Genomic DNA, 12,619 nt, shown 5'->3' with positions numbered 1-12,619 from the left:
CTATCTGCAGGAGAAATGTTGCAAGCTAAGTAAGCTTTCTTCTACGTTTTTTTAATTATTTAGCCAGCATTTAATCATAAGAATGTATTTATTATACAACTATTGATATTATTGTGGTATTGCTTTATTAAAACATTTTAATTAAAAGTCAGCATTGATACATACATACATACATACATACATACATACATACATATCCTGTGGAAACGTGTTACTCTTTATTACAGGCATGCTTGGAAATAGCCGACATACAGTACATTAAATAGATGTTGCATGACAATGTAGACTTTCAACAGCATAACAATGTGATAAGATCTTAGAGAAGTGATAGTCTTTTGACTTTAAACAGATTTGACTGCAGTCATAGTTTCCTGCAATGGACAGAATAGGAAAACATGCTGCCTTTATCCTTATCAGTATTTACTCTTCTCAAAGGATTCTGGCTTCGAAGCAGAGTGTAGATTTACAGTCCCCAACACACATAAGGAGGGCTGCATTTGGGCATCATGGGTAATTTATCTTCCTGCTTTTCCTTCACCTTCATCATCATTTTTCTGTAGATGGCTGCTTACAGCTTTGTTGTGTGCTGCTGCTTTCTACTCTGGTATGGAATAGTAATGGAAGAGTGTGTGACGCCCCACTGCATATTGAGATTGTGTGTCCTGTGTAGGTGTGTTTGTGGGTTTGTGGGTTTCTGTTTCTTTATTCCATGTCCTGTATGTGTGTATGTGTGCCTGTTTCTAATGTGCTCATTTTTCTGCCTTGCTCACATCCTGCCTTGGAGTAAAACCCATCTCCTAAGTGCTTTTCATCAGTCACTTTGAAACACTGTAGGGTTGAAGACTGGGATGAAAATTTGTTATGTTTATGTGGGTATGAAATCTCTTTTGGTAAATATAAGATTTATAAGACGTGGAATTGATTTGCACTATTTTTTCCATCATTAATTAATTAAATTGTTGCGATTAGGTGGTGCAGGAGCAAGAAGCTCAGTCATCATTGAGGTTTTAAACCAACAACCAGGTTAGCCAAACAGATACAATAGGAAACACAAATGCAGACGCCCACACACAAAGAGATGCTCTTCAACTCCCATGATTTTTAATCATTTGTAATAGTGCCACTGAGCTTACAGATATAAATTCAGACTGTTCAATGTTAGAGAATTTACGAAATAAATATGTACAGCCCTTCTTTATTTGAGCACAGATCCTTTTGGACCGAAAGTTTAGCATATTTCCTGTTTCTTTTTTATTTATTAAAATACCTTTTTGGCCAAGCCAGCGCTATATAAATGAACAGCTGTATGAAGACAGTTTGTGAGGAAACACAAGACACCAATCCTAAGCAAATAAGTAAGTGCATTTCTTAACTGCAAAATCAAATGGTTAACTGGAAAAACACACAAGAAAACCAGGACGTGAAATTGCATCAAATTGCAAAGATTTTTTTCAGATTTTTGTTCTTGGTCCTTGACCTAAATATCAACCAGATGTCATAGAAATGTGTAACATATCACACACATGGACTAAAAGAAGCTTTCTTGAAAGTTGTAGAAACTATTTTTTTGCCTCGATCCTGGATACTTCTGACACAGAGATCTGAATTAGAAGCATTGGAAATACAAGAAAGATGAGTTTATGTGTTGCAGAAGCTTGAACCCTTTTGTTCTGTTTGATTGAAAGTTTTTTGTTGTCAAGCCACATTTGCAGCTTTTCATTGCTTCTGGCGTGAAATGAGGATGATCAACAAGTGTCTAAAGTCTTAAGATTCAGAACTCTGGAGTGGTAAATACTTTGGACTGTGTCTGTGTGTGAAGAAGAGCTCAATAACAAAGGGATGTCTGTAAAGGATGACATCCCTCATTCATAGACTGAGTACCCTACTGTTGAGTGAGTGTGAGAAATGTGCCACACATTTCTGTGTTTGTTTGCAAAAGTGTTGTCAACAAGCCAAACTCTTAGCACTCTCCAGGCTATCTCCCCTTATTTTTAAGAAAAATGTGTGCATTGACACATATATCCTGTAAATGTCATGGCCATGACACCATAACTGTCACCCTTTCAGTAAAGCAAGGTTAGAGTCCAATCTTTCCGGATGACGTTTTGTACCCCATAAATCTTTGAGTGTGACACGACTGGAAAGCGAGCTGGTCGTGATGCTGAGTGCTGGAATATTCCACTTGGTTGTTCTCAGTGGGAACAGTTGAGTAAAGCGAGAGGGCGGCTCGAGAAGGCAATGAATGATGCAAAATGTAAAAGAGGCCGACAGACTCTTCTGCACATACCACATTTACACTACAAGACTATTTACAACAAAAGGAGGTCAAGTGCAAGCTTGTTGCTGGGACTAAATCTCTTTGAATACTGTTACTTTCTTTTAGTCTTGCAGCCAATGTCGCTTACCTCAGAATAAAAAGAGTTCAGGCGGAGATCAGCTGTTACTGACACTAAGCTGTCTCCACGACTGCTGTGTCTCCTTGTTACGGCCTTGTGTTCTCCATTCTCAACTGTTTGTTTATCCTGCAGCCTAATCCTTGGTCAGCAGAATGGGCATTTCCTGTGCATCTGTTATTTTCTTTCTTTTGTTCATGTAGCTGGCAGCAGTTCCTACCCTTTCTCTGGTGGCCATACTGGGTAGTTTGTCTCATGGTATGTGGGAGGAAGTCTAACCATCAGTTAAAGGTTCTGCTGACAGGCTGGAAAAGCCTTTATGTAATACAAACACAGACACTCACATAAGCCAGTGTGTGATGTAGAGTGCCTAAATGAAATCAGAGGGTTTGGGTTTCTTTTAATGACAATGACATTTGTAATAACATACAATAGATGACTCACAATCAGGCACTGTAGCACAACCTTGTCCAACTGTGTTTTGTCCCTGTCTGGACATCCCATTATGTGTCTATACAGGGATGGTAGATTTCTTTCCTCAATACATTTTGGACTCTTACATTTACCAAAAGCTAAAAAAATAGCTTTTTCAAAAAGTAAAAGACAGAGGCCAGCAAATCATGTGGTGAACAAGAAGCAGTAATTTTCAGTACTTGAATTCACTTACGCCAACTCAAGTCGGCAGACCTCATTTGCTACTGACTCTCCAAAGAGACGAGACTGCCTGTGGTTATTCATTTCAAGTGACATATCTGTATCAAGTGTAATGCTGACCATGCTGGTGCCAGTGAAGATATCCTGGGTTGTGTTGTAGATATGAAAACTGTTATGGTCGTTTCCTTCTAGTCCCTGGATGCTGGATGGTATGTGGAAGAAGTAAAGCGCAAAAATAATGAGCTGGTGGGGAACAGAATCAAAAGCATTTGCTAGGTCCATTCAAACTACATGAGATCTGATTTGTTAACTTGGTTGTCTGTATTTGCTCTCAGATCATGGGCCATTGCTTCATTCAAAACGGGGAACCCCGGGACTCTTGCATTCTGACAACTGGTGCTATTTTAGTTGTTTGCCTGGAGGTAGTAGGTCATGCATCATGCCAGCAGAGACCAAGATCTTCCACTTGAGAGAAGAAACATCAACACCTATCTGCATTGCTGTTGATTAGTAATCAATAAGATAAGAACAGCTAAAAACTACTGTGAGATGAAGTTAAGACTTTTTTCACTCCTCCTTCACTCCTGTGATTTCACATCCTGTTTGTTGCTCTTTTAGCACTGAGGGACTTGTGCACACGATCTTCAGGACTCTTGAGGAGAAGCAGTATAAGTATACTATTCTAGCAGAGTCTGCAGACAGAGACACACATCTCTCTCCTCAGCCTCATTTTTTCTCACAGAATCACTGCCTCTTTCTGTCCTCATCCCTCCTTCTACATCACTTTTTGCTACATCTCACTCTCTCTCCCTCCAAAAAACATTTTATCTCACCACTCTCTAACACCCTTTTTTTTTTCATTCTCTTTTTTTCTCCCCACTCCACAGCCCTTTGCAAGACTTCTCCCTCTTACTCGGATCTGTTCTATCAGAGATCAGCTGTTTTTTTCTCTCCAGGAAATGTTTTATTTAGAGCACACTCATTAATTAGATACAGTACAGTGTAATGGTAATTCTTACCCCAGGCCTCTCAAGGCCCTGAGGCAAATGTAAGGGCAAAAATACGGCGTGTGTATGTGTCATGGTGGTTGGGGAGGTGGGTGTATTTTATGTGTATGTGTACAGTAAGTGTAGTACATACAGCAACCCCCGTCTGTGAGGTTTTATTTTAAGATTTGTAACTGCTTGGTTTTTTTAATTAGATTTGTAGCAGCTTGAGATATTTGGCCTTTTCAAGAAATAACTTTATGAGTGTTAAAACTGTGTAGTGTATGTGCATGGATGTCTTTGTGCAGGTGTGTATAATAATGCTGAACAGCTATATATGAAGAAGTTATATATGAAGTTATATATATATATTGGTATCAGGGTCTCCCAACATAAACCAGTGTTTTTCATTTCAGATTCTTCTCTAACATCCTTCTCCCTTCTCTCTATTCTTTTTCCCTCCAGGGACGAGTTCTCATACCAGCACATGAACATGAAGGAGCTCCTCCAATCAGAAATGCAGATGGCCATAGAAGACATAAGCATTAGCCAATCTGGCATTAGGACGACATTCACTTGCCAATATATACATAACAAATTAAATGTTCCCCCTAATTAGATAATTGATAGTGTTTACCTGAAGACTCATACTGCCAAACACATTATAAATCCCAGTGCTGAGCTCATTTCTACTTGATTTCTAAATTTCTAACACAACCTCAATAAAACGTTTCCAAGACAAGCTAATACTTTACCATGTTTCGACTTCATTTTGATTAGTACAGACACACATCTCAAAAAAGGCATAGAGAGGCCAACATACACTGAGATATAACAATTAATAAGCCCCTCACTGCCTTTCAAATGGCACTCGCCTGCATGGATAAATGTTAGATGGCAAGCATCTGTGTTTGGCTTTCTCCAATGGATATTGTGATGACATCCCAGATGGCCCAGAGGACAGGACAGGGACCGCAGAGACACAGTTTGACTGGAGGTTCATCTGTGGTCCTCTCCACAGCCAGTTCCTTCCTCTGTTGGCTTGCGCTGCTGTCAATAATGCGGTTACCAATGGTAACAGCAGACTGCTGGCTGATTGAAGGCGAGAAGGGCTTTGTGTGGCTAGCTATCTGCAGTATGAACCAGCCACCTTATGAAGCAATCCCCTCCCATATTAACAGGTAAGCAAACATAAAATAAAAGTGCATTTTTTTTAGAATATTTTGCCTCGTTTGGAAAAACATCTAAAGCCTTCATCCTCTTAACAGCACTATCGTTGATCTAAGACTGAATGAGAACAAGATACGATCGGTCCATTACTCTTCACTCAGTCGCTTTGGAAACCTCACCTATCTAAACCTCACCAAGAATGATATCAGCTATGTGGAAGATGGAGCATTCTCAGCCCAATTCAACCTGCAGGTGAGCAACCATATTATGATTATGCAAATACACCATGAACTGTGTTTAATGTTACAGATTGGTAAAAAATTTAGCAGACATATTTCTGAGCACAATATTGAAAAGTTTAGATTAAATAACCAGAGAGACTTAAGTTTTATCGTCAAACAAAACCTGTTGGAAGCACTTTGTTTGGAAATCTTTCAGGAAAAGTTTTATCAAGTGCCTTCTCAGATTTCAAATCACCTTTCCTCTGACCATCAATAAAATATTTCTAAAATATATTTAACTCAGAATACACCAATTTTAGCTTCCAAAAAAATTCAGGCAAAAGTTTTTTTTCACCAAACTAAACTGAACACCACCATAATGAGCTGGCACAGTTAAACACAAGCTGCTGGAGCTATTCCAGGAGGTAAAATGTGCACAAGATCTTCAACATAGCACAGAGGCTAGAATCACGATGTGAAACCTGATTGTTCTGAACCATCATCTGTTTGTTCTAAGTGTTTCCAGCTTGTACTGTGTGTTGCCTGGTGCTGGCCAGCACTTCAGAGATTAGAATAATCCCACTTGTCTGTGCCTCCACAGGTTCTCCAGATGGGCTTCAACAAGTTGAGGAACCTGACAGAGGGCATGCTGCGAGGCCTGGGCAAGCTGCAGTATCTCTACCTGCAAGCCAACCTCATTGAGACTGTTACACCTAACACCTTCTGGGAGTGCCCCAACATAGAGAACATAGACCTTTCCATGAACAGGTATTGTCCTTGGTCTGTGTATGTGTTCAACCAAAGACAAAATGCTTTAGTGGTGCTGAAACAACTGATTATTTATTTGGATGATCACGGAATAACTAATAACATCAATTATATTGCTCTTTTAATCCCCCAAAACATTCTTGAAGTAAAATATAGAAAAGTTACTAATTACAAAATCTTACTGTTGACATCTGACTATGACAAAAGTAATGTAAAAATTCTTCTAAGCACTCAAAAGATGAAAAGGGCTGTTCACAATTTGACACTGAGTTTATATTTTGAGGTTTAAGTGTGCATCATACTAACTAGGCAAGGGATGTAAACATGTTTTGCACAACTTCACTGGAGCTGGTAGTGAACAGCCAGTTTCACAAACAAGTCAAAAATCAGTATAACTTGTCATGCCTGATGTCCTCAGTTTACTGAGATGTGACTGGCTAGTTCTACCAATTGAACTAAAGTTAGGCAGACATCAAGTGGGGGGGGAAAGCACCACAGGAGATGCAAAAATATGTTTTCATTGCCAAGATATCAGATATTAATCATGATGCATTTCTGAAACTTCCCATGTTTTCAATATAAGATGAGTTTCCAACTTTTTTTCAGTGGGAATACCTATCTTGTTCTTGCTCTCTGCACTGTAACTGGTATTGATGTCTTGACTTTAATGTGAAAGCAACAGCTGAATGGAACCAATTTAACAGCTTTTTTTGGGGGGTCCTGTTTAATGGTATTTTGGGAGATTTCTTAGACTGTTCAGTGTAGCTTTAGAGAACTGAGTAACTAGAGCACATTAGGGAAAAGTGCACCAATTTTATGGATCAAAGTCTGCTCTCCGGTCTTGGAGGGGTACTACTGCATGTGGAAGAAAAACATCAAGAAAACACAAAGCCTTTTGGCTAGAGAGGGAGCATTGCAAAGTCTGCCTAATTTCCTCAAGTGGTTGTCGCTTAAGAGTGCTGAAGACACCCATGTTTGGGAATTTTAGAGACATGAGCTCGCCAGACCTCGGTCTAATGACTCACAACTATATAACCCGGTACTAGCATTCTACACCGAAACCCCTAAGGATTAAAAGGCCCATCTCTTCCTGCATATCTGTGCTATGCTTGGCTACTACTGTCCTTTGATTGTACATTAAATGTTGCTTAAAAGTTGGTCTTTATAGCTTGTCTATCTTTTGGCTTTTTATGCAATGTTCTTTAAAACAAGAGCCAATTTTTCGGATCCAGTAGTAGTACTTGCTTTTTATGCCTTGTGAATATATTCATCAATTCAGTATTCATCCACTTTTTCTTCCATCTAAATTGATTCACATGTTTTTGTCAAGCAATAATTCTGATGGTAATTATAAACTTTATTGAACTATTATTCAAAAATAAGGGTTTACGGGGCGCCGATAGCTCAGCGGCAGCGACAGCGCGCGTACCATGTTGGGGGCGCCGATAGCTCAGCGGCAGCGACAGCGCGCGTACCATGTTGCGAGGATTCGGTCCTCGCGCAGGCGGCCCGGGTTCGCGTCCGGCCTGTGGCCACTTTCCCGCATGTCTCTCCCCACTCTCTCCCCATTTCCGACTCTATCCACTTTCCTATCAATAAAAGGCAAAAAAGGCCAAAAATAAATCTTAAAAAAAAAAAAAAAAATAAGGGTTTACAAAGTACCTTAAGAACCTAACAAATCAGAAATCTCTGAAGATTAAATATCTGAACTAAACAAATATGTGTTGGTTACTAAACAATAAAATCTGTGTTTAGGTTTGGAAAGAGACAATTAGTTAAAAGACCAGTAGACTATTGGTTACTTAGTGCACCTCATGTTCATGTACAGAGGCTACAGTCCTCAAAGCGGGCAGCCTGGGTTTGAATCCAGCCCCCTTTGAAACATGTCATTCCCCACACTAAAAAAATGGTAATGCTTTACTTTACAGGTCTGTATATTTCATCATAATTAGGTGATAATTAGGTGAGAATTAGACAAAGTTTTTTATTATTTTTTTAAAATTACCCTTGAATGTCATGACTATTTAGAGAAAATTAGCATGTAACTTCATTAAAATAATGTTCTGTTGAATAATGCCTGAATATAATTGTAAGTCCAAACTTGATCGCTGCAGCGCTGATGGTGCACGCGCCATGACGCAGGCTGGAGCAGAGCAGTGCCAATGCAGAGAAAGTACATCAACAAATAAAGTGAGGACAGCATAGCAACAAATGTCCCAATGTACAGTAATGTGTGAGAGATTAGGTTGCCTGCACTGACTGTGAGTGGACTTATTGATCTGCGCGTGAGTTAAAGTGATATGAACGGTTTGACCCAAAAACAACTTGCTGCCTTGTCTCAGAGAGCTCATTAAGTGGACCTCTTTCATTGTTATTGTAACAAAATATTTTAACAATAACATGAAAGCTATGCTCACTAAACTAAAGAGGAAAGAAAAATGTGATAAAGGGTTTGTACATTAAAATTTAAGTTATTGTAAAGAGAAGAAATAATAAATACATTTATTGTCATTAAGAAGATCATAGTGCCATCATCAGTGACTTTGTAAACAGCAGCTGATTATTAATGTATTGTTTAATAAATGTGAATAAATTTAGTTTTATTGGAGTTCCAGTTCTTTTATTTGTTTTTTGGGTTTTTTTTTGTTAATCATATAAAGCTGCTCTCGGTGATTTATTACCAAAAGCCATATTCATTATTGCTTATAATTAAATTTGGGCATTAATTCAAACAAGTTACATGCTAATTTTCAACCAACTGTCGTGAAAGTCGGTGGTAATTTCAATGAAATAAAAAAAGAAGTTTGTCTAATTATTGCATAATTATTGTCTAATTATGATGAAATTTACGGACCTGTAAAGTAAGATGCTACCAAAACATATTTATATTAAGTCTACATCGATGTCAATACATGAAATATACCAACCAATGATTGTTTTATACAAAACCTTCTTATTGTATTTAGCTTTGCAATTTTCACTAAAGATTGAAATTCTAATGAACCTATTTTTGTCTCTTCGTACCACTTCAGGATCCAGGTGTTGGATGGCAGTTTGTTCTCTGGACTCTCTAAGCTGACCACCTGTGAACTTTACACCAATCCCTTCAACTGTTCTTGTGAGCTGCTGGGTTTCCTACGCTGGCTCTCAGCCTTCCCGAACAGGACGAGTGAAAGGATGGTGTGCGACTCTCCTCAAGGATTCTTTGGATACAACCTCCTGAGCCAGAACCCCCGTATGCCTACTCAACGAAATGCTCTGCACGTACTCAGTCTCGTATGCACAGATGATGATACACATTTCTTTGTGCCTGGCTCATCTGATTCCACCACCCTTCCTCCAGATGTTGCTTCTCCATGTGGTTTGGATGATTGCGCGTCAGGGACCCCTCCAGATGAGGAGATCAGCTTAAGCCCCATTTTTACGGACATCAATCCAACCATGACGCTAAAGCAGGTTCAACATTCAAGCGCTGTGATAACAGTTCAGATCCCTCATCCGTACAGGAAAATGTACATTCTGGTGCTCTATAACAACAGTTTCTTCACGGATATCAAGACTCTTAAAAACCAGAGAGAAGATATTGAGCTGAATGACCTAAAACCTAACATCGACTACACATATTGTGTGGCTTCTATACGAAACTCCTTGCGCTTTAACCACACATGTCTGACCTTGTCCACTGGCCGCCGTGCTGGGGCAGGAAGGACTGCCAATCAATCATCAGCCACCCATTACATTATGACTATCTTAGGCTGTTTGTTTGGCATGCTACTTATTCTTGGCTTTGTTGTCCACTGCCTCAGGAAGAGGAGGATAATGGAGGAGAAGGAAAGGAAAATGAGTAGGATCCAGAGGACTCTGATAGAGCTCAAGTATGGTGGAGAAGGGGATATAGAGGGAGGGAGTGGGGGATCTGTCTCCCAGAAGCTTGCAGCAGGTGATAGTCTGTCCAGAATGCCATACCTTCCTCAGGGTGGTGAGATAGATCCATATAAGCTGCAGGAGGTGATAGAAACACCAGCGCACAAGCCTGCTAAACTTAACTACATGGAGGTGAGAGGGTCCGGCATTGAAAGGGAGAGAGAACGAGAACGAGAGCGAGAAAGAGAACGAGAGCGAGAAAGAGAGATGTCCCCTCAAGCAAATCCACAGGGCTCAGTAGCAGAGATCTCAACCATTGCTAAAGAAGTCGATAAAGTTAACCAGATCATCAATAACTGCATAGATGCTCTTAAATCGGAGTCTACCTCCTTTCAACAAGGAATGAAATCTCCCTCTTCAGCAGGTGGAGGGGCAGTTTCAACTGCAGAGCCACAGCTGGTACTTATTTCTGAGCAAGGAGAAAGAGGAGAACGAGGTACAGAGTTTCTTTCTCCAGTTTATAAGGGAGCAAGGGGTGGAAGAGATGAGAGAGGGAGAAGCTACCATCATTCGCTGCAGCGACACCATAGCATGGAGGCTCCTCCATCCTCCAAAAGGCCAAGTACCTCGTCTTCTCCAGGTTCTGCCCGGAGCCCTCGCTCATTTCGCTCAGAAGGAGGCTACCACTCTTCAGAAACCCGCTATATCGAGAGGTCCTCGCCCGGAGAGAGAGGAGAAAGAGGTGGAGAATCTATGCGTACAGTTAACCCAGCAGCAGCTATTCTACGAGCTGAAGCCCAGAGAATTCGCCAGTACAATGAACATCGCCACTCCTATCCCGGATCCCAACAGCACCTCCAAGACCTGCAGCACCATCCCCAGATTCTACAGGAGCTACACCACCATCCAGGCCGTAAGCCCTCTGTGTTAGATCCGATGACCCTTACCAGGCAGGCAAAGCAGCGAGAGCTGGCCTACTCCCAGCTCTCACCTCACTACCCACTATCCCCCCAGTATCACAACCTCAGCTACTGTTCAAGCCCAGAAGAAGATGAAGAGGAGGAAGGGCTCCTCTGCACCCCAACCCTTGGGCTGTGGGAGAAGTTCAAACTGCACCGCAAGAGGCACCGGCAAGCATCCATGGAGGACGAAGGATACGTGGCAGCTGGGCACGCCCTTAGACGAAAGGTGCAGTTTGCCAAGGATGAAGATCTTCACGACATTTTGGACTACTGGAAGGGTGTGTCTGCACAGCAGAAAACCTGATCCCACATCTGGAAACCCCAAACCCTTTGAAGATGGAAAATAACAACAAACGTAAAATGATACAGATACACAGATATATAGAAAAATGACCTGTAAATACAAACAACCCACGTGACTAACAGACTCTAAAGAGTCATATTGCACACATACAGTATGTCCATACAATACAAAATAAATAGACGTACACTTACATACAATGGCTAACACTTCATCCAAACCAAGCCTTTTCTTCTGATAACACCAAGGAGGACCAAACTAATATATTATATTAAAACAGAAATCATAACTTATAGAGAGACTGAGTTACTTTTTCTAATGTAATGAGAATTATAGCTCTGACTTATGTAGCTATTTGTACTAAGTTTTGAATGAAGAAAAAAAAAAACTTGAGAATAAAAAACTTAAACTTCGCCAGGCAACCCATCCTGAAATGCCTGCTTTGAATCTGCCTTGAGACTGATATTCATAAAAACTTTACAACAGCAGACAACCTCACCCTCACATTTCTCACTTAGGCAGAGGATTGCTCAAGATTTTTGATTTTGCCGGGGTGGTCTTTTTTCATCACACCCTGCGATTCTGCAGCAAAAAAAAACAAAAACAAACAAAAAAAACAACAACAGAAAAAGATATTTTGAAAAATAAATATTTGTCGTTATTTGGGAAATTTTAAACATGAAAACACAAATTCTGGATGGGTCGCCAGGCAACAGTAATATTCAACTGTGCTGAGAATGAGTAGGGAGCTCTCTCTAGAGAGTGAGTATAATGTGCCAAATCAACCAAGGGGGAAGTAGAGCCCTACTGTGTACCAACATCTCACCACTGTTTTTATATACAGAATTAAAAGTCCTAGAATGATATGTTATTTATATTAATTATTCTTATTACATTATTGGTCTTCTTATTATTCCTATGCCCCTCATCATTAATACTCTATCATTTGAATATGGCATGGCTCTGTCGTGTGACTGTGTTTTGACTGTTTTAAACCTCTCAGCTGAGAAGTGCGCACCAACAGAGACAAACAGTATGATGGACAAGAGATTTGAGTTCTTCTTTTCTACCAAGAGGAATGTGCTCTCTAATGAGCCCGAAACAAGGCCCTCTTTTCTCTTGGTGAACCCCTGATACACCTGCTTCTCATCCTCCTAAAGAGGGAACGCTATTCAGATGAGAGAGAAAGAAGTTCTATATTTGCAACAGACATGACTGTTTTGTTTGTACAACGTGGTTTTGGAATCTTTCAGACTTTTCAGACACCAGAGTACCAAGTAAGTTGCCAACCTGCTTACTT

General features: G+C 40.3%; 1 protein-coding gene across 2 annotated transcripts in view; it reads left to right on the top strand.

Moving 5' to 3' along the window:
• The window catches only part of LOC306820255 (protein ELFN1-like), a 107,065-nt gene extending 95,129 nt beyond the window's left edge, over positions 1-11,936 (top strand). For both annotated transcript variants that reach the window (XM_079338054.1, XM_079338053.1), the window contains 4 exons: positions 4,499-5,214; positions 5,302-5,455; positions 6,026-6,192; positions 9,225-11,936. In XM_079338054.1, the coding sequence (XP_079194180.1) occupies positions 4,928-5,214; positions 5,302-5,455; positions 6,026-6,192; positions 9,225-11,322 (2,706 nt within the window). In that variant the 5' untranslated portion in view covers positions 4,499-4,927 and the 3' untranslated portion in view covers positions 11,323-11,936. The remainder of the gene's footprint in view (positions 1-4,498; positions 5,215-5,301; positions 5,456-6,025; positions 6,193-9,224) is intronic.
• Positions 11,937-12,619: the final 683 nt, after the last annotated feature.

This window comes from Symphodus melops (assembly GCF_947650265.1).
Source record: "Symphodus melops genome assembly, chromosome: 2".
Taxonomy (NCBI): domain Eukaryota; kingdom Metazoa; phylum Chordata; class Actinopteri; order Labriformes; family Labridae; genus Symphodus; species Symphodus melops.
This window is presented reverse-complemented; position numbering and strand designations above follow the sequence as displayed.